The following is a 25,927-nucleotide window of genomic DNA, read 5'->3' on the forward strand; positions in this document are numbered from 1 at the left end:
TCTTAAAACAGTATCAGGAGGCACTAATATAAAAAAGTCTCTAAATTGACCTATATCAGCAATGATCTACTAGTGCAAGGGCCAGACTATGCAGCGTAAAGCAGCTCTTAGGCTCTAGTAAGCACTTTTTTCAAGGTCACTCCTGACAAAGTTCTAAGGAACTACAGACTGCCATGGAGAACTGCTGAGGCCAAGTGGATATGTATCTCTGTGGTGAGAAAGTGAATGTGGTTAGAAAATATGTGACATTTGATGAGAAAAACTGAAAGCTGTAAAAGACATTTTCATAAATCAGTGATCATCAATTCCACAAGATACAGATGAAAACTAAATAACCTTTTGGGAAGGTCAGAAAGGAAAGCTGACTCCGCCAAACAAAATCTAAACAAATAGCCTAAATTTAGTAAACACACCACGCATCTACCAATTACCAAGTACCTAGCACAACACAGAAAATATCAAGGAGAAAGAGGAAAATGTCATCCATAAAAGTAAAGTGACATTCCAAGTCAAAAGTATTACTGGTGTATCAATCAGCACAGAGCTCACTTTACACAGCAACGGCAGGCACTCCAGACAGTTCAAATATGCAGAAGTGCAGGACACCAATTCACCTTCAGGTAAGGCTTACTGAATGAATTCCCTCCTATATTAGGCCAGTGCATCATCAATTCCAACTGTCTCAGTTTTCTCCCCAACCTGTTCCTGGCAAGCAGCAGCACATGTACAACTCCTATCTCCCTATGACTACCAATGAAAAAAATCAATTTATCCACAAAGAATATTTGGTGTGAAAGACGCTGCATTAAAATCAAGAAGACAAATTCAAATTGCATCACCTTTTCCATGGCAAAAAACACCATGAAGACTGAAAAAATATCACATTAAATAATCTGTGGCTAGGTGGCATTTTCAGCTGGACAACTTGGCTTAGAATTCTTTCTGGCCCCTTGAAAGATTTCTTTCCTCAACAAAAATGTTCACTCCTAAAATATGGGATAATTAAGCACCCATTAGAATAGGACTCCTGATCCATTTTTCTAAAGGACTCTTAGAAATCTACAGAAGAACTTCTGCCTAGAAGCTAAAACCACCAAAGATGTACAATCTAAACATAACAGTATCTGAAGGCTAGGCTTGCTCACCTTCATGGCACCAGCACTGTTAAATTCATAAGCTCCAATCTCTGAAGTCATATAGGCTGCAAAAATTGAGGATGCAGCTGCCTCCCTTCAGATCTACAGATAAAAATCAAGTCTTACATTCATAATATAATTTAAAATACAATGTCCTAAAAATTCCCAATCACAGTTTTCATTGTTTTCAGTATCCTTTAGCTCCATGGCTTCTCCCAGATCTATTCTCACATATGGTCTGGGCTTTCACAGGAAGGATAGTACATCCCCCTACCCTTCAGAGACCCTGAGACTGCTCTTACTTGAACACTTTCCCAAAGCCCAATATGAAAAAAAGGACACCCAATTCTGTAGGGCAGAAGCCAGCCTAGCTCTCCAGCCTTCTTCCTCAACCCCACCTTTGTTCTGTATCAAAAGGAAAAAGGGGGTAAAAAGGAAGTTTTTATAATGGAGTCCAGAGTCAGACCATTGGCTGCACCTGCCCAAACTAGAATTTAGAAGGCTACCCTCAATTACAACATAAAGAAAGAGAAATGTCAAATACAGGCCTCTTCCTTCCTTTATGTTTTAAAGGCCACACCGTGTTCTCTCTAGTAGACTGTTAGGAAGTAAAAATGGTGAAGTACAGGGAAGGAAAGATAAAACATGATTTTAAAACACACATACCCACACTTACATACACACTTAAAGGTCGAAACACTTCAAGTGGCCAGAGCCGATCTCAGAACTCACGGCCAAAATCCTATCCTCCCATCCCCACTACACACACCCCCCCCACCCTCCAATCCCACCCCCCAGGACTCACTGCCGTGTATCTCATACACACAGCAAAATCCCTATCCCTTCCCCAATTATATAAAAAAACTAAACAGATAACTTACTTTCTTTAAATTATTTTTTTAAAGTCTCTTAAAAGATTTTGACATTTAAATACTTCCTCTCTTCTGATATATTAAACACCAAAAGGATCCACAACTGTTTGATAAAACAAACCCTCCATACTTCAGTCCTGGCAAGAAGAGGGAAGATATCAACTCTAATCGACCTAATTAGGAGGTGGAGAGGCCAAGAACAGAGAAAGTATTCTGAATCCTTCACAGCTTTAACACATTCTCACCTCTCAGTAAAAACTATAATAAAATAGTTAAATTTCTGAGGCAGGCGATATAATAACCAAGGCCCTCTACCACCTTCCCATGTCTCAATATAAATTTATTTCTAGTCCAACAAGGGTGACATGTTTCATAAGGGAAGTAATTTTCTTAGTCCAGAATCAGTAGTTTTAAAAAAAAAAAAAAAGATGTGTTTTTAAAGTTTTTTTCTCCTCTTTTTCTTTTTTACTTGGGAAGGGGTGGAAGTGGTGGAGGAGGTTCTGATGGTAGAGGTGGTAGCCGGGGTTTGTCTGTATTGCCAGGTCTGGAGGACATTCCACCAGCCCGTGGATTCAGATATTCTCCATAAGAATGAACATATTCAAACGCAGGTGGCTGAGTGGGCTGAACGCCTTGGGCATGGAGAAGGGAGTGAAGCATATTCACAGTATCTTGATAGTCTATGGTCTGGGTTGCATTGTGACCATTGGCCCCAGTGGAGCCTTTATCCAATTTCATGTGAGGAACTCGAGTTTTACAGCTGGGCTGTGAAAAAGTAAGGCCACTTGTGTCTGAGCTATGCCCAGGCAACTGGGCCATTGCAGGAAGAGGAGGGAAGGAGAAATTTATGGAAGAGGATTTAGTATTCTTGGCAGTCTTAGCTGAATGATCAAACACTGCCCCTCCAGTCTCTTCAGGGAAGGGCCTTTTACGAGAAGAACTGGAAGAGGAGAAAGAGCTAGACAAGCTATAGGGTTTGTGTGCTAAGGTGCTTGTCTGGCTACTATGTTTTGGATCACCTGGACGTTTGTTCCCAGTACTAGCTGGAAGCTGTGAGTGAGAGTGTTTGTGTGAGTGGTGATTATGATGATGATGATGATTAGATGGGTGAGTCTTGTGCTTTTCTTTGTGCTCACGGCTCTTTGTGACACTGTCATCTACAGAATTGTGCTTGTCAGCGGCAGTGTGAACTTTGATGCGCATTTTTATCTCCTCTGGTTTTGAAGTGGCAGCTTTATCTCCACTTGTCATTGGGATTCTCATTTTGAGAGCTGTTTTGTCAGTCTTTTCCAGAAAAGGCCGCTCAGGGTTTTCTGAGCCCTCTGTGGGCATTTTCAGAAGGAGGGAAGAATGGCTATCATGGTGAGCCAGAAGATTCTGGGCAGCGAAGGCATACTGTGACTTCACGTTGGCCTCCATGTTCTCCAGTTGCCTCTTCTGGGCAGCCAACTCTTCTGCATGCTTTGCACGGTATTCTTTCAGTGATACTTTAGCTGATGGCACACTCTTACTAGTCTGCTTCTGGGAAACAAATGCATTTGAACCATCCTGTTGCAAGGAATGATCAACTCCTATAAGTGCTAAATTCTCACTAGTCCGATGACCCTGAGCAGGTTCTACCTTAAAAGGAGGGTGGGAGGACAGCCAACGCTCACTCGGCAACATCTCCACATTGCTTAAGTTACTGGTTGACTCTTCAGTGGCTGGAAGGGAAGGCACTGCACTTGTGGTAGAAGAAGCTGACATACTCATTAAACCTGCAATAGTTGTATCTGAAGAGCTCTGGGAAATCATATTAAGGATTGTCTGCTCCGAAGTGTTTTCATCTGCTCCTCGGTCATCCGTTTTTGTTTTCTTGGCAGCCTGGCATGCCTAGAATGAAGCAAATAGCATCTTTTCACTTCAGGTAATTTATCAAATGGAAAAAAAACACTGAAATGAGTAGACTGTGTTTGCTGTGACATTGGGAGTTTGGGATAGCCCATAACCAGGAGGTTACTCTAACATGAGACTGATAATTATTACCATCAGGAGAGATACGATTTTTTAAACCTTAAATCAAGCATCACAAGATCTCAAAGAGGTATCTGAACTCCCATGTTCGTTGCGGCACTTTTCACAATACCTAAGGTATGAAAGCAGCCCAAGTGTCCATCAATAAATGAATGTATTTAAAAAAATGTGGTCTATATATACAATGAAATACCATTTAGCCTTAAAAAAGGAGGAAGGTTCTGTGAAGACAGCAGAGTAAGAAGCTCCAGGAATCTGTCCCACCTAGACAACAACTGCAAAGGCAGAATCTGTCTGACATAACTATTTTGGAACTTTGCAGTCTGTTGAAGGCTTGCAGCTGCCAGGGTAAAGCCCTGGACAATAAACTGAAGTTAATTTCCCTCAATTTCAGCTCTCAGCCCCAGTCAGCTGTGCAGCTGTTCCTGGAGTCGCTTGCACACAGCTTGGGGGACGCTGGTTAGGCAAAAAGAGCTCTATTTTCCAAATACTGGAGATCTGTGGTCTGATCGCTGACTGCTGCTTTCAATCACAGAGATACAAAGAGAAAGGTAGCCATTGTTGTTGCACCTCCCTCCATTGTTGTAATCCCCTCCCCCTCTGGCTGAAGTGACTTCCCTGGATATAAAGGGCCAGCTCCCTTCCTCCCCCACTTCATTTTTTGCTTTTTCTGCCTTTGGGAGCCAGATATTAGAGTAGAACATAAAAAAAAACACTGTCCCTACAGAAATGTCCAGGAAAAGGCTCAGATAAGAACTGAGAAGACATTAATTTTATACATCAAGCTGATCCTCAGCACAGAAATATCCTTCAAAATCAAGCCCCCACCCCAAATATACAAAAAAAAAAAAAATCCCAGCAAACTCCAGGAAAGGGAGAGAATCTGATTTCCAGAGTTACCATGTTATTAGATTCAAATGTCCAGTCTTCAACAAAAAAATCACAAGGCACGTAAAGAAACACGAAAGTATAGCCCATTCAAAGGAAAAAAAAAAAATCAACAGAAACTGTCCCTGAGAAAGACCCAATGGCAGATCTACTAGGCAAAGACATTAACTGCCTTAAAGATACTCAAGGAAATGAAAATGTCAAAAAGTCAAGAAAACAACATGTGAACAAAATTAAAGTATCAAAAAAGAGATTAAAAACTTTAAAAGAAACCAGAAAGAAATCCTGGAGCTGAAAAGTACAATAACTGAAATGAAAAATGCACTGGAGGGATTCAAAGGCAGATCTGAACAGGCAGAAGAATCAGCAAACTTGAAAATAGGACAATGGAAATTATCAAGTCTGAGGAACAGAAAGAAAAAAGACTGAAGCAAGTGAACAGAGCCTAAGGGACCTATGGGATACCATCAAATAGACCAATGTATGCATTGTGGGAATTCCAGAAAATGAAAAGAAAGAGAAAGAGGCAGAGAATATGTGAAGATACAGCAGCTCAGAACTCTCCAAATCTGATGAAAAAACATGAACATAGATATCCAAGAAGCTCAGTGAACTCCAGGATGAACTCAAAGAGACTCACATCAAGACATATCATACTTAACCCTCCCAGACTTCAGAGAGTACTACAAAGCTATCAGTAATCAGTGTGGTACTGGCACAAAATCAGACATCTGGATCAATGGAACAGAATAGAGAGCCCAGAAATAAACACACATGCCTACAGTCAATTAATCTTTGGCAAAGGAGGCAAGAATATACAGTCTCTTCAACAAGTGGTGTTGGGAAAGTTGGATAGCCACATGTAATTCAATGAAGTTAGAACACACCCTCACACCATACACAAAAATAAACTCAAAATGGCTTAAAGACTTAAACATAAGACATGACACCATAAAACTCCTAGATGAGAACATAAGCAAAACATCCTGACATAAATGTACCAAGGTTTTCTTAGGTCAGTCTCCCAAGGCAATAGAAATAAAAGCAAAAATAAACAAATGGACCTAATCAAATACAAGCTTTTGCATAGCAAACAGTAAACAAAACGAAAAGATAACCTATGGACTAGGAGAAAATATTTGCAAATCATGTGACTGATAAGGGCTTAATTTCCAAAATATAAAAACAGCTCATACAACTCAACAACAAAAAAACAAACAACCCAATCCAAAAAACATGGGAAGAAGACCTAAATACACATTTCTCCAAAGAAGATATACAGATGGCCAACAGGCACATGAAAAGATGCTCAACATCACTACTTATCAGAGAAATGCAAATAAACCTACAAAGAGGTACCACCTCATACCAGTCAGAATGGCCATCATTAAAAAGTCTACAAATAACAAATGCTAGAAAGGGTATGGAGAAAAGGGAACCCTCCTACACTGTTGGTGGGAATGTAAGATGGTGCAGCCACTATGGAAAGCAGTATGGAGGTTCCTCAAAAAGCTAAAAATAGAGTTGCCATATCATCCAGCAATCCCACTCCTGGGCATACATCTGGACAAAACTATAGTTCAAAAAGATACATGCACCCCAATGTTCATAGCAGCACTATTCACAATAGCCAAAACGTGGAAACAACCTAAATGTCCATTGACAGATGAATGGATAAGAAGATGTGGTACATATATACAATGGAATACTACTCAGCCATTAAAAAAGAACAAAATAATGTCATTTGCAGCAACATGGATGGACCTAGAGATTATCATACTAAGTGAAGTTAAAGTTAGACAAAGACAAATATCATATGATATCATTTATACATGGAATCTAAAATATGACACAAATGAACTTACCTACGAAACAGAAACAGACTCACAGACATAAAGAACAGACTTAGGGTTGCCAAGGGGGAGGGGGATGAGGGAGGGATGGAGTGGGAGTTTGGGGTTAGCAGATGCAAACTATTATATATAGAATTGATAAACAACAAGGTCCTACTATATAGCACAAGGAACTATATTCAATATCCTCTGATAAACTATAATGTAAAAGAATATGAAAAAGAATGTATATATGTGTATAAATGAACCACTTTGATGTACAGCAGAAATTAACACAACATTGTAAATCAACTACACTTCTATTTTTTTTTTTCTTTTTTTTGCCACACCACACAGCTTGCAGGATCTGTTCCCCGACCAGGGATTGAACCCACGCCGTGGCAGTGAAAGCGCCAAATCCTAACCACTAGACCACCAGGTAACTCCCCAACTATACTTCAATTAAAAAAAAAAAAAAAACAGATGAATGGGTAAAGAAGATGTGGTATATATACGATGGAATACAACTCAGTCATAAAAAAGAAGGAAATTTTTCCATTTGCAACAACATAGATGAACTTGGAGGGTATTAGGCTAAATACTGTATGTTACCACTTATATGTGGAATTTAAAAAATAAAATTAATGAATATAACAAAATAGATACAGACTCACAGATATAGGCAACAAACTAGTGGTTACCAGTGGGGAGAGGGAAGGGGGAAGGGGCAAGATAAGGGTAGGGGATTAAGAGGTACAAACTACTATGTATAAAATAAATAAGCTACGAGGATATATAGTACAACACAGGGAATATAGCCAATATTTTATAATAAGTATAAATGGAATATAACCTTTAAAAATTGTGAATCATTTTGTTATACACCTGAAATTTATATAATATTGTACATCAACTACACCTCAATTCTTAAAATCATGGTATCAAAAAAAAAAAAAGACATATCATACTCAAACTTTCAAAAGCCAAAGACAGAATTTTGAAAGCAGCAAGAAGCAAACTGTCACATACAAGGGATCCTCAATAAGATCATGAGATTTCTCAACAGAAACTTTGGAGGCCACAAGATAGTGAGCTGATACATCCCAAGTACTAAAAGAAAAAAACTGTCGGCCAAGCATCCTATATCCAGTAAGAATGTCCTTCAAAAAAGTGAAGGAGAAATTAATTATCTCCAGATAAACAATAGCTGAGGGGGGCTTCCCTGGTGGCGCAGTGGTTGAGAGTCGCCTGCCGATGCAGGGGACACGGGTTCGTGCCCCGGTCCGGGAGGATCCCACGTGCCACAGAGCAGCTGGGCCCGTGAGCCATGGCCGCTGAGCCTGCGCGTCTGGAGCCTGTGCTCCGCAACGGGAGAGGCCACAACAGTGAGAGGCCTGTGTACCGCAAAAAAAAAAAAAAAAAAAAAAAGCTGAGGGGATTCGTGACCACTAGACCAGCCATACAAGAAAGGCTCAAGGGAGTCCTCCAAGACAGTAACTTCAAGCCACATGGAGAAATAAAGACCTCAATAAAAGTAAATACATGGGCAATTATAAAAGCTGGTATTGTAACAATGGTTTGTAATTGCACATTTTGCTTTCTACATGATTTAGGAGACTAACACATTCTCAGGGGAAAAAAAAATTAGTGTAAAACCTAGTATTACTATAACTTTGTCTTATAATTCCAAATCTTATTTTTTATATAGTATAAGAGCCTAATGCATCTAAAAGAATTATTAGTTTTCGGAGGGCACACAATTATTTAATTTTGTAACATCAACAACCAAAAGGGATGAGGATGCAGCTATAAAGGAGACAAATTTTGTATGTTAATACAAAAAATGAATGAAAAAGGAATTTAAAATTTTTCACTATGAAAAATCAACTAAGCACAAAAGACAGTATAATGCAGGAAATGAGGGACAAAAAAGCCGTAAGGCATACAGTAGGCATACCTTGGAGATACTGTGGGTTCCGCTCCAGACCATCTCAGTAAAGCAAATATCACAATAAAGTGAGCCACACAAATGTTTTGGTTTCCCAGTGCATATAAAAATTGTGTTTAGGGGTTCCCTGGTGGCGCAGTGGTTGAGAGTCTGCCTGCCGATGCAGGGGATGCGGGTTTGTGCCCTGGTCCGGGAAGATCCCACATGCCACGGAGCGGCTGGGCCCATGAGCCACGGCCGCTGAGCCTGCGCGTCTGGAGCCTGTGCTCCGCAACAGGAGAGGCCACAGCAGTGAGAGGCCCATGTACCGCAAAAAAAAAAAAAAAAAAAAAAAATTGTGTTTACACTACAGTCTATTAAATGTGCAATAGCATTATGTCTAAAAAAAAATGGACATACCTTAATTTAAAATACCTTATTGCTAAAAAATGCTAACCATCATTTGAGCCTTCAGTGAGCTGTAGTAGTAATACTAAAGATTACTGATCACATATCACCATAACAGATATAATGATAATGAAAAAGTTCAGCATACTGCCATAATTACCAATGTGTAACAGAGACACGAAGTAAGCAAATACTGTTGGGAAAATGGTGTCAACAGACTTGCTTGACGCAGGGCTGCCACAAACCTTCAATATAAAAAATGCAATATCCGCAAAGTTTAATAAAACAAGGTATGCCTGTCTAAAAATCAAATAGCATTAAGTGACAGAAGTAAATCTCTCCTTATATGTAATTACTTTAAGTGTAAATGGATTAAACTCTTAAGGAAAAGACAGAGATTTGTAGAATGGATAAAAACATATGATCCAACTATATGCTATCTACAAGAGGCTGAGATCCAAAGACCCAAACGGGCTGAAAGGGAAAGGATGGAAAAAGGTATACAATGCAAACGGTAACCAAAAGAGAGCATGCATGGCTATACTAATAGCAGACAAAACAGACTTGAAATAAAAAAAGATTTCAAGAGACAAAAAAGAGCATTATATATTTTAAAAGGCTAGCTACAGAAATTAGACATAGCAATTATAAACATTTACACACCTAATGACAGGCCATCAAAATATATGAGGCCAAAACCTAACAGAATTAAAGAGAAATAGACAGCTTTACAGTAATAGTTGGAGACTTCAATACCCCACTCACAATAATAGATCAAGCAGAAGATAAAGAAGTAGGACTTAATAAACTAACTAGATCTACAGACATACACAGAACACTCTCCCCAAAAACAGCAGCACATACATTCTTCAAGTGCATATGGGACATTATCCAGGACAGACCATATGTTAGGCTGCAAACTTAGTCAATAGATTTTAAAAGATACATATCATACCATGTATTTTTTCTGACCACAACAAGATAAAGTTAGAAATCAGTATCAGAAAGAAAATTGGGGAAAAAAAAAAAATCACAAAATTGTAGAAATTAAACCAATGGATCAAAGAAATCAAAAGGGAAATTAGAAAATACTTAGAGACCAAGAAAAACAAAACACAACATATCAAACTTAAGGTATGCAGCAAAAGTGGTGCTAAGGAAGAAATTTATAGCTATAAACACTACATTAAAAAAACCAGGGACTTCCCTGGCAGTCCAATGGTTAAGACTCTGCACTCCCAATGCAGGAGCTATGAGTTCAGTCCCTGGTTGAGGAACTAAGATCCAGTATGCCACACAGAGTAGCCAAAAAAATAAAAATTTAAAAAGTAAAAAGTACTTAATAAAAAAACAAGAAACTGGGAATTCCCTAGCAGCCCAGTGGTTAGGACTCCGTGCGCTCACTGCCTGGGGGGTCTGGGTTCAATCCCTGGTCAGGGAACTAAAAATCCCACAAGCTGTGCAGTGTGGCCAAAAAAAAAAAAAAAACAACCAAGAAACATCTCAAAATAACAAACTAACTTTATAACTTAAGGAACTAGAAAAAGAACTGAACACAAAGCTAGCAGAAGGAAAGATATAATAAAGATTAGAGCAGAGATAAAATAAACTAGAGAAAAACAAAAACAAAAATTGGTTCCTTGAGAACATCAACAAAATTGACAAATCTTTAGCTAGACAGACTAAGAAAAAAAGAGGGAAGACTCAAACTACTAAAATCAGAAATAAATGTGGAGACATTGCTACCATTCTAACAGAACAAACTGTATATCAACAAATTGAATAACCCAGACAAAAGGGACAAATTCCTAGAAACACAAAACCTATCAAGACTAAATCATGAAGAAACAGAAAATCTGAATAGACTTACAGCTAGAAATAAAATTCAATCAGGACTTCCCTGGTGGCCCAGTGGTTAAGAATCCGCCTGCCAATGCAGGGGACACGGGTTCGAGCCCTGGTCCGGGAAGATCCCACATGCTGCGCAGCAACTAAGCCCATGTGCCACAACTACTGAGCCTGCACTCTAGAACCTGCGAGCCACAACTACTGAGCCCACAAGCGCCTAGAGCCCATGCTCCGCAACAAGAGAAGCCACTGCAATGAGAAGCCTGCCCACTGCAACAAAGAGTAGCCCCCGCTCCCCACAACTAGAGAAAGCCTGTGTGCAGCAATGAAGACCCAACACAGCCCAAAATAAATAAATAAATTTAAAAAAATAAATAAATAAAATTGAATTAGTAATCAAAAATCTCCAAAGGAAAAAAAGACTTACTGGTTAATCCTATCAATCATTTAACAAAGTAATGCCACTCCTTTTCAAACTTTCCAAAAATTTGAAGAGGAGGAAACACTTCTCAACTCATTCTATGAGGCAAGCATTACCCTGATACCAAAGCTAGAAGAAAACACTACAAGAAAGGAAAACTACAGGCCAATATCCCTTATAACCACGGATGCAAAAATCATCAACAAAATACTAGCAAGATGAATTTGGTGGCATTTAAAAAAAATTACATATCATGCATGACCAAGTGGAATTTATTCCTGGAATATAAGGAGGGTTCAACGTATGGAAATCAACTGATGTAATATGTCACACAAACAGAATGAAGGAAACAAATCACATGATCATCTCAATTTGTGCAGAGAAAGCGTTTGACAAAATTCAACACACTTTCATGATAAAAACACTCAACAAACTAGGAACATAAAGAGCAAACTACCTCAACATAATAAAAGTCACATATAAAAAACCCACAGTGAACATCATATTCAATGGTGAAAGACTGAAAGTTTTCTTTAAGATCAGGAATAAGGAAAAGATGTTCACTTTCACCACTTCCATTCAACACTGTATTGGAAGTTCTAGCCACAGCAATCAGGCAAGAAAAAGAAACAGCATCAAATTGCAAAAGAAGAAGTAAAATTATCTCTGTTTGCAGATGACATGAACTTATATGTAGATAACTCTAAAGACTCAACCAAAAAGAATTTATTTTTTCTGATTTTATTAGAATTAATAAATGAATTGGACAAAGTAACAGGATACAAAGTCAACAAATAAAATTCAGTTACATTTCTCTACATGAATAAACAATCTAAAAAGGAAATTATGAAAACAATTCCATTTACAACAGCACCAAAAAGAATAAAATACTTGGGAATTAACCAAGGAAGTAAAAGACTTGTACAATGAAAACTGCAAAACACTGCTGAAAAAAATTAAGTAAAACATAACTGGAAACTCACCTATGTTCTGGATCCAAACATTAATTCAAACATTAATACTGTTAAAATGTGGGGGGACTTCCCTGGTGGTCCAGTGGTTAAGACTCCACACTCCCAATGCAGGGGGCCCGGGTTCGATCCCTGGTCAGGGAACTAGATCCCGCATGCATGCCACAACTAAGAGTCTGCATGCTGCAACTAAGAGTCCACATGCTGCAACTAAGAAGCCTACATGCCGCAACAAAGATCCCGTGTGCTGCAACTAAGACCCTGCACAACCAAAATAAATTTAAAAAAAGAAAAAATCCTAGAATTCATATGGAATCTCAAAGGACCCTGAATAGTCAAAACAATCTTGAAAATGAAGAACAAAACAGAAAGACTCACACTTCCTGATTCCAAAACTTACTGCAAAGCCACAGTAATCAAAACAGTGGGGTACTGACATACAGACATATAGATGAATGGAACAGAATAGAAAGCCCAGAAATAAACCTTCACATACATGGTCAAATGATTTTTGACAAGGGTGCCAAGACCTTTCAATGGGGAAAGGACAGTCTTCTCAACAAATGGTGCTAATTCCACTATTCATAAATAAGACTTTGAAAAATATCTGAAATACAACTTTAGACTGCAATCTATATAAAAACAAAATTCTAAAATCCATTTAAAAGCAGGTAATGTCAAAGACAAAATTATAATACCAGTTCTAATCTCCTAACTCTGAATCTTTCCTATACCAGAAGCCAACATTCCGTGACTCAGAAAAGCCAAATTTTTCCCCTTAACACTCTCCACACAAGAAAATAACCAATGTTGCTGACCAAATGACTAAATCACAGGAGTTGCAAAACACCAAATAAATCTCACTGTCGCCTACAGCAATGGATTTCTGGGCCAGAAGCCAAGCTATGAAGTTGAAATTATGACTATTGCATAACTACAAAAAGGGAAATTCCAAACCGAGGGTACATATCCATATCTGGTATTTTCACTGGTTTGGTCAAAAGAAGAAAATGGTTTGTTCCACAAACTGACAGCAATAATTCTTACCCTCCAATTCCGAATTCGTTTGAGCCTGTTGGGGGTTTTCTCCAGAATCTGTAGAAATTCATGTGTCAGTTCTACAAATGAAATTAGAACATTTAAGAAAAACTCAGAGGCAGAAGTAATGAAATAAGAATAACCTCAACTAACTATATTCATCTGAAATCAAGTCACCTTTGGCCAGATATGTGACAGATCAAGAGCAAGTGCTATTCAAGGTCCCTTACTCTAAAACTTACCATCTAAAAGTTCCAAGGTCACAGTGGCGTCAACATACTCCCACCAGTGCTTCCCATCAGTTGAGACTGGGATCTCCCAGTTGGACCACTTGCAAGCCAGATGAATGCAGACACAGGCCACCACAGGAGGTGTGTACTGCAGGCTAAATGTGGTCAAATGCAGGCTGACATCAGAGGGAAGGAAACAAGAGAGTGTCATGAGCTCTCAATTCTGAACCCAAAGTCAAAACTCTCCATTACTTTAAAAAAAAAGTTAAAAAAAAAAAAGTTAAAAAAATAAAAAACCCACTGGAGAGCAAGAAGGGCAAGAAATATCCAGTGCTCTGACCCAGCACCCAACATGATTTTTTCCATTAACCCACTGGCTCAGGTAACAACTTTTCTAATTTTTCTGACTACACATCATTTAATCCACACGCTAATGAAGGACTGGAAAAAATAAAAACAAAAATAAAAGACTGAGCATTCAGTTTTTTAAAATAAGGATTAATTATCCTGAGAATAAGCTCAGAACTTAAGGAAAATTATAAGATTTTTGATATGTATAATCCCTAAGTCAAATACCTAAGGAAATATTCTAAAAATTATCTTGTCTCATGCCAATCATAGGTCTGGTCTCTTTAAAATAATGAACAGACAATCATTCTCTCAAGTGTCAATATACTTGACAGTTTACTTTTAAAATTTTTCCCACCAGGCTATAAAAATGAACTTCTTAGCCCTGACAGTCATTAGGAGTATCTTTGGTTTCCATGAACAACCAGTAGACTGGAGATGAGAATAAGCAAGTCATTTGGTAATACAAGTTATGTATTAATTTTTTTCTTTAAAAAAGGAAGGAGAAAGAAAAAGTATCACAACTCTTTACACATATACATGCCCATTTATCTGGGCGTGGGTGAAGAAAAACAGAGTCTTTTAAAATATAGTAACAGCAGAATCCTCCAAATTAGATTTTAGTCACTGTCAATGAACCCCAAGTTTAAACAAACTTTCAGAATTATGCTCTTGGATATGTTAAAGCAAAGTAACAAATGCAGAATTAAGTAGGCTATCAAACGATCAGCAATAAATAAATATATCACTTTAACAAATTAAAAGAGCAGCATGGAAATTTTAAGGTACACATGAAAACTGCAGAAAAATCAACCTTTACCATAGAATTGTCTATAACACATTGTATCAGAGATCCTTGCCTAGATCTTTGGCTTCTAGTTTACTAAATGCAAGACCTGTCATCTTTCCATATACTCATCAAAAAGTGACAATTCTAATGCAAGTAAAGTACTATCCCAAAAACAGAAGAGAAAAATACTAAAATATAAACCTGTTGGTTGCCATGAAGTAAGAAGTCTGTGCTAAGTCCTTGCTTGCTAAAAAAAAGAAAGGGGGGAGGGGGAGAAGGTTATTAGTTCCATTCATTCTAAACAAGTATTTAGTAAGCATGTAATATTTGCAAGGCAGAGAATATAGTGGTAAATGAGGCAGGCATGGTCCCTGACCACCTGATGTTTACATTCTACTGTCAAAGAAAACAGTTTGAGTGATTTTTAATTATAATATTAATAATTATGCTGCTTCCCGACTTAGGGACCTAAGCTTTATTCTGCACACCAGGTATAAGGGGTACATGTTTAAAATGCAATTCCTGGGCATCCTCCCTAGAGTTTGACTCAACACATTTGGAGAAGAATGTAACAAACATTTTTACTTGTTAGTAACTCAGAGATCCTGATACAAGGGTTCACTGAGAAATTCTAAGCTAGGGGATGAACTAATTTGGAGGCAAGATCAGAATCCAGAAGACCTTGCTATATCTGGAAAAAATTAGCAAATAACATAAATTATTCATATATATTACAATTTTTAAAATTCCTCCTTCGGGCTTCCCTGGTGGCGCAGTGGTTAAGAATCGCCTGCCGATGCAGGGGACACGGATTCGAGCCCTGGTCTGGGAAGTTCCCACATGCCGCGGAGCAACTAAGCCCACGCGCCACAGCTACTGAGCCTGTGGTCCAGAGCCCGCGAGCCACATTTCCTGAAGCCCGGCCACCTAGAGCCCGTGCTCTGCAACAAGAGAAGCTACCGCAATGAGAAGCCCACACACCGCAACGAAGAGTAGCCCTCGCTCACCGCAACTAGAGAAAGCCCGCACACAGCAACAAAGACCCAATGCAGCCCAAAAAATAAAATAAATTAAAAATAAATAAATAAACAAATAAAAATTCCTCCTTCAAAAAAAAAATGCTCTGGGTAACAAAGCAAATTTTAACCTTCCTTAGATTAAATATTAGCATTTATCCATCTCTGTTAGTGTAAACCTTTCAAAATATAAGAACTCAGGGAAAATTGAGTTTTCAGATGAAACACACAAATAAGGCCAATTGTCAATCAGTTAAGTCTACAAAACGAAAAATGGCATTTAAACGCACAATGGTGTCTAGATAGCCTTGATACTACTATTTAAATAAATAAGAGCTAGGTTTTGTGCAATTACAGCTACTAAAGTTAAATCGGAATAAAAACCAAGTCCTGAGCTTCCCTGGTGGCGCAGTGGTTGAGAGTCCGCCTGCCGATGCAGGGGACACGGGTTCGTGCCCCGGTCTGGGAAGATCCCACATGCCGCGGACCGGCTGGGCCTGTGAGCCATGGCCGCTGAGCCTTCGTGTCCGGAGCCTGTGCTCCACAACGGAAGAGGCCACAATAGTGAGAGGCCCGCGTACCACAAAAAAAAAAAAAAAAAAAAGTCCTGCCAGGGAATTAACAAAGATGAAAATAAGTTCAAATAAATTCTAGATGACCCTCTGGGTGGCCTTAAGAGTGCCTAGGACAATCAACCCTAGAATCAAATTAACCCCCAAGACATCCTTAAAATTGCTGTTAGATACTTATGATTTGATGACATTTCAAAATCTGCCCCCAGCTTTGACAAACATCCATAAGAAACTAACTCTCTTTATCTGGAGATCACCTAAAAACATTGTAAGAACCCAACAGAAAAACTCCAACCACTCATTTTGATTTAAGCCAGGTAGGTTTTTTAGTTTAAATTTTGGCCAAAGCAGCTGTGTTCTGTATTTGTCCAGAGCAAATCTTAGCCTCTAAATGGTAAAACAATTTAAGACAGCATCTCAAGTTGGGATTCCTTACCTCGAACAAGTTGAGTGCACTTTACCACATGTGTATGTGGGTGATCAATTGTTAGTTCAAAGCCTAAAAAAAAAAAGGTAACTGGTTAAAAAGCTAAAGATACTCAAAATATCTTATATTTCTTTTATCCGAGTCATCATTGAAGGCCTCCCTCATTTTCTGGTCCCAAACCTGACGTTTAGAGGCTCAGAGAGTCAAAGTATGGAGCACACTCTTCTTTAAGATTATCTTCAAAGGTGCTTATGTTTTGAGCTAGAAGGCACCACTCAGATAATAAAGCTAATGCAGTCTCAAGATCCCTGAGCTACCAAAAACTTCTAAACACAAAACATTTTCTTAGGGACAACAGAATATAATACATGGTTGGAAGAAGCAATTACTCATGTAATAATTATCTTCGAAAGCTTAACCTTGAGAAAACATTTTGAAACCTATTCCTCTCTTACCTCAGTTTTGTCCCTTTTCATCATCTCAATTACTGTAAGTACTGATCATTTTATCTAACTCTAAATGATCTTTACCAAAATTACTTAAGGAAGATCGGTATGTCTACAAAAATTTTCAATGAAGTTTCTCTTTTTGAGTATATAAATTAAATTTTTCAATGAAATTTCTCTTTTCGAGTATGCAAATAAAATTTTCCAGTACAAGTAAGGAAATTCTAGGGAATTCCCTGGCTGTCCAGTGGTTAGGACTTGGCACTTTCTTCTACAGAGGGCCTGGGTTCAATCCCTGGTCGGGGAACCAGAATCCCACAAGTTGCGTGCCGCAGCCAAAAAACTTAAAAAATAAAAATAAAGTCTGAGACAAACTGATTAAAATAAAAAAGAAAGAAAAAAAATTCTATTGAGAAATTTACTTGATGCAAATTATTCTAAAAGTATAATTGATTCTTGCTAATTAGATCTTACTGGTTTCCACATTAAAATATTAATAAAAATTTACTCCACCAGAAAAATATCATTGTCCCCTAAAATATGGTTACCTTGAAGAAAACTAATTTAAAGTAAAAATTTGCAGAAACTAACTTCAGAGACAAACTTTGAAGAATTCACTGTATGTTTTGTACATGCAAAAATACAGCCCTACCAGTAACTTTCCAACATAACTCACGAAATACTCCCCTACCTAAAGAGAAAAATGATAGCCCAAAAGAACTAGAAAATCTTTATTTTCCATATTTGCTAAGCTTTTAAAGGCAGTCTCTTTGATGAAAATAGATAATAGCAGAACATCATCAGATCTTTAGCCCATCAACTGCTATAGCTTGAATTCCTCCACCTCCACTCCACTGTTCTGAACACTGATTATCAATTTTAAAAACAAATGCTGTTATCTAAATATAATGACAAGCAGACTATAAAAATCCATGGAAGAAAAAAAAGTTGTTTAGATAGTTTCTGCCATTATTTATCACAAAGTTAAAAACTGCCAAATCTTAACAAGCAAATCATGAATCCTAGAATATAAAACAAACAAACAAAAAACCCCTGCTAACTGCTATTTCAAAGGTCAGCCGTGCCTGCATTCTCTCTGTAGTATAAGCCAGGGTTAAATGACCTCTAAAATGTGCAAAAACCTTCCCAAGAAATTCTCTTCCTATTTCCTATTTTGCAAATTTTAAAATCATTACATTATGTACATATTTCTTTAATGTTTTAAAGGAAAATAAACTTACCTAAAGTCTGCAGAATTATGCTTTCTAATATCACCAGATCTTGAACTTGTTGCAGGTAAGCCTGCAGGTGAGAAGACAAATTATTCCCCAAAAAGATACAATATATAATATATAAAGTGTAGGCAAATTCTAACAACCTTCAAGGGAAATCAAAGCCTCAAAAGGCAAGGGTGGGGTTATGAGGGAGAGTAGGAACTGAAATTAACCCTTATTCCTAACAGATTCTCCTTAAAAAAAAAAAAAAAAGTGGTATAGTGAGAGATGTCACTTTATTTATAAATGGCTACAGAAAAAGCACCAAAGATCTAGTTCATTTTCAGACTGACATTTTAGGTTCTAAAGTTCGTATGATGTAGACAGAATCCTACAGGCAATAGGCAATCTCAAACATTTGACTCCTGTTAAACCTTCCTTTTGGAGTAATGCTAGATTTTTAAAATTCATAAATGGGTTCAAAGGAAAAGGGGACAAACAAAAAATTCTTTCAGATTTGTACTGGCCATTACTGTAGCCACTATCCACACATGGCTATCGAGCACTTGAAATGTGTTATGAGTGTAGAATACACACTGAATTGTGAAGACTTAGTTAAGAAATAATAATGTAAACCACTTCATTAATAATGTTTTAAAATTGATTATATGCTGAAATGACTATATTTTGGGGTTAAAGAAAATAATATATAAAATATAACATATTAAAATTAATCTTAATTTTTTTAAGTAAAGATTTTTATATAAAGCTTAATGAAAAGTTTAAAATATTTAATTACATATGTGACTTCCCCTATATTTCTATTGGACAGCACTGGTCTAGAACTCTAGGAGAATGAGATTTGAGCCAGGAGTTAAGAGACTTACGTTGCTGCTAACTTTCCACTGAACTTTATGACCCTGAATAAGTCCAGTAAGGACTTAAACTATGCTAGTTCCCCTTTCCATATAGTGAAGAAAGTATATTCTCCTAGTCACCTCATAAGAGAGACTCAGGTGAGAAGTCATGTAAATATACTTGAAAGAAAAAAAAATAAAGTAGGGATTTTATTTTTTGTTTTATTTTGTTAAAATAAAATTTTATTTGGTCAATTCTATAGACCAGTGGCAGTTAGTAGTCTCTAACGTAAATAAAAGTCCAGACCAACAGCTCTTCAACAAAACTACTGGTGCAGCCCAAAGAGAAAACAAAGTAAGTCAAGACACTACTATGCAAAACACTTAATTTACATAATAAGGGGCTATTATCAAAACAAACCGTCCCCACAACCACTTTGCCCAATATGATCAGAAGAACACACAATTCCACTTAATTTGATAATGGATGACTCATGCACCCACTGTAACAGACAAATAATCTAGTAACAGAAATCCATAATTTTTCTCCAAACTCATCATTCCCCAATCACTGATTTCTAAAGCCAGGAGAGTTTCCCTTCTTTAGAAGGTCAAGGAAGGATGGAAAGGGAAAAAAAGCTATATGTATACACATAGGATAAAGGTGTGGAAGAATATATATCTGAACTGTAATCAGCAGTATCCTCCTAGGAGAAGGAGGGGAGATGAGCTTTACCTTTGACTTTAAATGATTCTTTAGTATTTGGGTTCTTTTATAATGAGCATACTTGTAATTTCTTAAAAAGTTAAGCACACATGCACCAGTGACAAGATTCACTTAAAAAAAATTCATTAACAAAAAATCTAAAAGAATTTTCTTCATAGTGATATTATAGTGGTTAAAAGCTGGAAATTATCTTAAGAGAAAATGGTTAAAATATATGTATGTATATGACAAAATACGATATCAATATTTAAAGGAAGCAGAGAATTGATGGGAAAATATTTGGTATACAGTAAGTGAAAAAAGCAGGTATAAAATATATACATGTGTAGCTACTCATAGAAAAGAAGCTGGAAATACTGGTTCATTTATATATCTGTGGTACAAATTACATCTAGGTAATATATTTTCTTCTTTTTCTGCATTTTCCAATTTTACCAGAATGAATACAATTAACTTTTGCCATAAATTTCTGTGATGTTTTCGTTAAGGAAAAAACAAACACTAAAACTTCCTTTAACAGCCCCAATTCAGACTTCAGTAAATCAAAGTTAAAAAACTAAGTTATGATCAAAATAAATTAAGAAAAACAGATGTGTGTAATTAATCCCCTACCTCACTCCTAGTATCAGGAAGTGATTCCTGTGGATGGAGACAAGCATGTGCTACCTTGATGACGTGTTCCAATTTTTTGGGCTGCTCCTCTACTTTGGCTGCTAAAAATAAGGCTGCTGGAGCCACAGACTGGATGAAGAGAAAATAAATCACATTTATTATTTGTTTATTTCTAGAGTAAGGTAGATCTAAAAAAGAACTAAGTCTTAAACCAACTTCTTTGCTTACCTCAACTTCGTCACCTCTTGTTTATGCTTTCTCCTCCTCTACTTAATTATCTTCTCCTCTCCTATCCATTAACCACGTCCACTTCTGAAAACCAATCCTTCAACAAACTCTCATTAAAAGCTACCTATTCAAGAAACCACTAGATGTAAATAGACAGCTTTCTATTTAAAATGAGATTATTAAGTTTTATCAAAGCACTCTATATACTTTTTTTAAAGGAGTAAACTGAAATGTCCAGAATCAGCAAATCCATGGAGACAGAAGTAGATTAGTGGTTGCCGGGGGCTGGGAGAAGAGAGGAATGGGAGTGACTGCTAAAGCATGAGGGGTTTCTTTCTGGGGTGATGTAAATGCTCTGAAATTAGATCATGGTGATGGTTGCCCAACTCTGAATATACTAAGAACCAGTGAATTGTACACCCAAAGGAGGAAATTTATTGTATGCGAATTACCTCAATTATACTTACATATGGAGAGGAGCACAAATCTTTAAAAAAGAATTCAAAGTATAGTATTATATTCAACAGCTTATAAGTAGAAGGTACTTAGAGGGGGAAAAAAAAAGTCAAGCCAGGGAATTCCCTGGCGGTCCAGTGGTTAGGACTTGGCACTCTCACTGCCAGGACCGGGGTTCCATCCCTGGTTGGGGAACTAAGATACTGTAAGCCTCGAAGCACAGCCAAAATAAAAAAGTCAAGCCAATACACAAGCAGACAGAAAACTCAGACACTAAACAAGAAATTAGAGCAATAGGACATAAACATAGCCTGGTGATCTGGGAAACCTCAGGAAGCACAACGTCTCTAGAACCTTAAGAATATTTCAGTGAATCAAAGATGGCAATGGCATGAACTACAATTCACCAGGAGTTAAAGAAAGCAATAAATAATTTTATAAAAGTGAAATACCTATTTACTGAGTAGAACTGACATGCATTCTAACACTTATTTGTATCCCTGCAGTTATCTGTTATACTTTGCTAGAATAGATTTTTCTCCACAAATTCAATTCAGAATAACAATTCTCTTCCTTCATATTTGTTGCAGTTATATATGGAGCTTGCTACATATATTCTACTAGACCTTAGGATAAACAAAGAAAAACCAGAGGAAAATGGGCACGAACAAATGTGTGAGAAATCGGGGCATAAAGCACATTTTGAACACTAAACTGAGTAGTTTAGTTAAAAGATATAAATAAAGTGATGTGGGACACAAAAGATTTTTAAGAAGAGAGTGACACTACAGATTTTAGATAAAAAAATGCAGAGTTTAAGAAATATTTGGAAAGGTTAATCCAGTGGTAGGTGGTACTAAAAGGAAAGGATAGATACATTAAAAGTTAATTTTATTAAAGAGAAAATTTTAATAATACAGGCAGGGACTTCCCTGGTGGCACAGTAGTTAAGACTCCGTGCTCCCAATGCAATGGGCCCAGGTTCGATCCCTTGTCGGGGAACTAGAGCCCACATGCATGCCCCAACTAAGGAGGCTGCCTGCCACAACTAAGTAAGACCCGGCACAACCAAATAAATGAATAAAATAAACAAATAAATATTAAAACAACAATAATGATAACACAGGCATTAGGAAATAAAGTTTAGAGTAGGCACTAGCAGTAGAAATAAAGTAAAAAAGAAACCCAGCTTTCACCTTGGAAAACAAATAGGTTTTCAGTAAATATATGTATTTGCATACAGAGAAAAAAATTCTAATGGAATATACACCAAAACGTTAACAGGATTATCTCTGAACACCGAGTTATAGGGAAACCATCACTTTCTCCTTTAATCTGTCCTCTTTCAATTTTTTTTTTTTTTTGGCTGCATTGGGTCTTTGTGGCTGCACATGGGCTTTTTTCTCTAGTTGTGGTGAGCAAGGGCTACTCTTCGTTGCGGTGCACGGGCTTCTCATTGCGCTGGCTTCTCTTGTTGTGGAGCATGGGCTCAGTAGCTGTGGCACACGGGCCAGTAGTTGTGGCTCGTGGGCTTTAGAACGCAGGCTCACTAGTTGTGGCGCACAGGCTTAGTTGCTCCGTGGCAATGTGGGATCTTCCAGGCCAGGGATCGAACCCACATCCCCTGCATTGGAAGGTGGATTCTAAACCACTGCACCACCAGGGAAGTCCCTGTCCCCTTTTAACTTTATGATGACAATATATATTTATAGGGGAAGAAAAAATGGTACCACTATAAAAATTAACGGGACTTTATAACTGATTGGACACAGGGGAAAAGGAAAAGGACAACTCAGAGACAACACTTAAGATTTTAAGCCTACAACTTTGCTTTCAAGAGGCTAAAAATATATTTGAAAGAATCTAACTAAAATATGATATACAAACAATGGCTTACAAGGCAAGATAATATCTGTTAAGTGAAAGACCACAAGAGATAAATTTCAACCTCCTTTTTGTCCAATCAACCATATAAATACTCATAGCTCCTCATGGAATCATATACCAAGCTAGCTTATCAAACTATTTTCCCATCAAAGGCAGTTTCCCAGAGGAATTCCAGGTAGGAGTATAAGATTTTCTCCATTTTAAAAGAACAATAATAATGCTAGCTAATACTTATTTGTTTGCTATATGCAGACACTTTGTAAATTAATTCATCTATATCCTACTAACTACTCTATGAGGTAGGCACTATTATTGACCCCAAAGAGATGAGAAAACTGAGGCGTATGGTAACTTGCTCAAAGGCATATAGCTGGTAGGCAGTACAGCAAGGATCCGCATCCAGACAAGTCTGACTCCAGAGCCCATCCTCTTAACCACTAAACTTGACCTTTTAAGAGTCAGCTAATGAGAATAATATACACCCAAATTTGTCAGCTATTAAAAGACAACACCTGTATATCAAATATTATAAAATACAGAATAAATACACACACACCAAGTTGCTCACCACTACTTTTACATTCCCCCACTTGAAAACTTTTAGGACAGTACATACAGAAATTCAATTAATGAGGTTGAATTTCTTCTCAAAAAGAGAGTAAATGCAATGCCAGGATTTAAGTGAGAATAAACCAGTCATTTAATCATGTCTGCTAAGAAATAAAGTTTATGTCAATCAAAAGACAGCTTCTCTACCTTCCAAGGCATTGGAAATGAATGATGGTTATGTATATATAATGCAAAAAGTAATCATGCTGCAAACCTCAGACTTTTGTGCTTTACTTTATGTTATACCTCAACAAAAATTTTAAAATTTTTTTAAAAAGGCAAGAACTCTAGGCTTGAAAACACTATAAACGAAGAGTTACAACAAAACGAAAAAAGTATTCACAGCACATGACATATGGCTCTGATATATAAAGAGCTCATTTAAATGAGAAAATCAAAAAAAATAAAACAGGGGCAAAAAGAAACAACAGATAATTCTTCAATTTCACAAGAACAATGACCAATAGGCATCAGAAGTTCAACTTCACTAATTGAAGAAATGTAAATTAAGAAAATAACTTAGGGCTTCCACTATCTTGCTCACCACTCTAGCCCTAGTGCTTGACAAGTAGTTAGAACTTAATATTTCTTGAAATAATGAGTATTTGTTGTTAGTGAGGATGCAGAGGAAAGAACCCTCCCCCACAGTGCTAGAAACAATGTATGTTGACATAATCTTTCAGTAGAGCAAACTGACACAAAAAAACTTTTAAATGCATACCCTTGGACACAGCAATTCCACCTATAGGAATTTATAAAATAGTCATATAAATGCATGATATATGTACCAGACTAACTTATGTAACATTATTTATAATACAATAAACTATAAACAACCCCAATATCCACCAATAGAGAGCTGGTAAAATAAATTATAGTAACTACTCAAATAAATACTATGTGGCCACTTAAAATGAGAAACCAATAAGAAAATGTCCAATACATACATACTGTTAAGCAATAAAGGCAATTGTGTAAGAGTGGTACAGTAAGAAGTGATTTTTATAGAAATCCATAAATGCTGGTACTATATGCACAGAAAAATGTCTGAGACACTATTACCAAAATGTTTATCAACGGTTACTACTTCTGGAGGATGGGATTACAGAAGAGCTTTCACTTTCTGCCTTACACATTTCTGTACTGTTTTAATTTCTACCATGAGCACCTACTACCTTTGTAATAAGAAAAAATAACAAGAAAAATGTATGAGCACTTCACACTACATACTACATTTCAATGCCACAACAATGTATTAAGTCCCCTCAAATTTGAATTTGGACTCATCACAGCTAAACTCTTAGAATTAACATACTAAAGGAGTGATATTTTTCATCTGTTAATTCCAGAATGTGCCTAAAATCAATTCTCTAAAGAGGACCAATAACCTCAAACTAAAAGAATCACTGGGGCTTCCCTGGTGGCGCAGTGGTTTAGAGTCTGCCTGCTGATGCAGGGGACGCAGGTTCGTGCCCCGGTCCGAGAAGATCCCACATGCTGCGGAACGTCTGGGCCCATGAGCCATGGCCGCTGAGCCTGCGCGTCCAGAGCCTGTGCTCCGCAACGGGAGAGGCCACACAGTGAGAGGCCCGCGTACCGCAGAAAAAAAAAACAAAAAACATTGCATTTTGGAAAAGGTCATAAACTCCAGAAGAATCTCTTTATATTGGATAATTACCAGATCATTCATTCATTCAACAAGTTTACTGAAAGTGCTTTAGAGGATACACAGAAAAGTGAGTCTCTGTCCTTGCTAAGATAAATGCATAGAAAATAAAACAAGATATAATTTAAAAGGTAAAAATAGGGGAAATATACATACACACACACATACATATGCATAGAGTGGACAAATTGATTTGAGATGTAGTTCACCCTGGATTTCAAACCCTTACCATAATAAAAGAAATGTAGAAAACTTTCATAATGGGCAAGACAACTTATGGACTTCCTCTTCAAATTCCATTCTTTATCCACTACTTTCTATTCTAGAGCTATCAGACAGCCTCATTAAATGCTTCTCTCTCTCTTATTAAGAGTGTGTTCCTTGCAATCAGAGGAGGTAGGGAGGTTAAGGGTAGGAGACAGCCCAACTGATTGAATAATCAGCAAAAATTGGGAATAGTTAATCCACACTCTAAAGGGTTTCCTGTG

General features: G+C 37.3%; 1 protein-coding gene across 1 annotated transcript in view; it reads right to left on the minus strand.

Annotated features, from left to right (window-relative positions):
- Positions 1-1,987: 1,987 nt before the first annotated feature.
- The window catches only part of CCNT1 (cyclin T1), a 29,003-nt gene continuing 5,063 nt past the window's right edge, over positions 1,988-25,927 (minus strand). The window contains exons 3-9 of the mRNA XM_060024686.1: positions 20,594-20,722; positions 18,425-18,485; positions 16,747-16,809; positions 14,924-14,969; positions 13,597-13,760; positions 13,364-13,434; positions 1,988-3,880 (exon numbers count right to left, since the gene is read on the minus strand). Of these exons, the coding sequence (XP_059880669.1) occupies positions 2,474-3,880; positions 13,364-13,434; positions 13,597-13,760; positions 14,924-14,969; positions 16,747-16,809; positions 18,425-18,485; positions 20,594-20,722 (1,941 nt within the window). The 3' untranslated portion in view covers positions 1,988-2,473. The remainder of the gene's footprint in view (positions 3,881-13,363; positions 13,435-13,596; positions 13,761-14,923; positions 14,970-16,746; positions 16,810-18,424; positions 18,486-20,593; positions 20,723-25,927) is intronic.

The sequence above is a fragment of the Delphinus delphis genome, chromosome 11, assembly GCF_949987515.2.
Source record: "Delphinus delphis chromosome 11, mDelDel1.2, whole genome shotgun sequence".
Classification (NCBI taxonomy): Eukaryota; Metazoa; Chordata; class Mammalia; order Artiodactyla; family Delphinidae; genus Delphinus; species Delphinus delphis.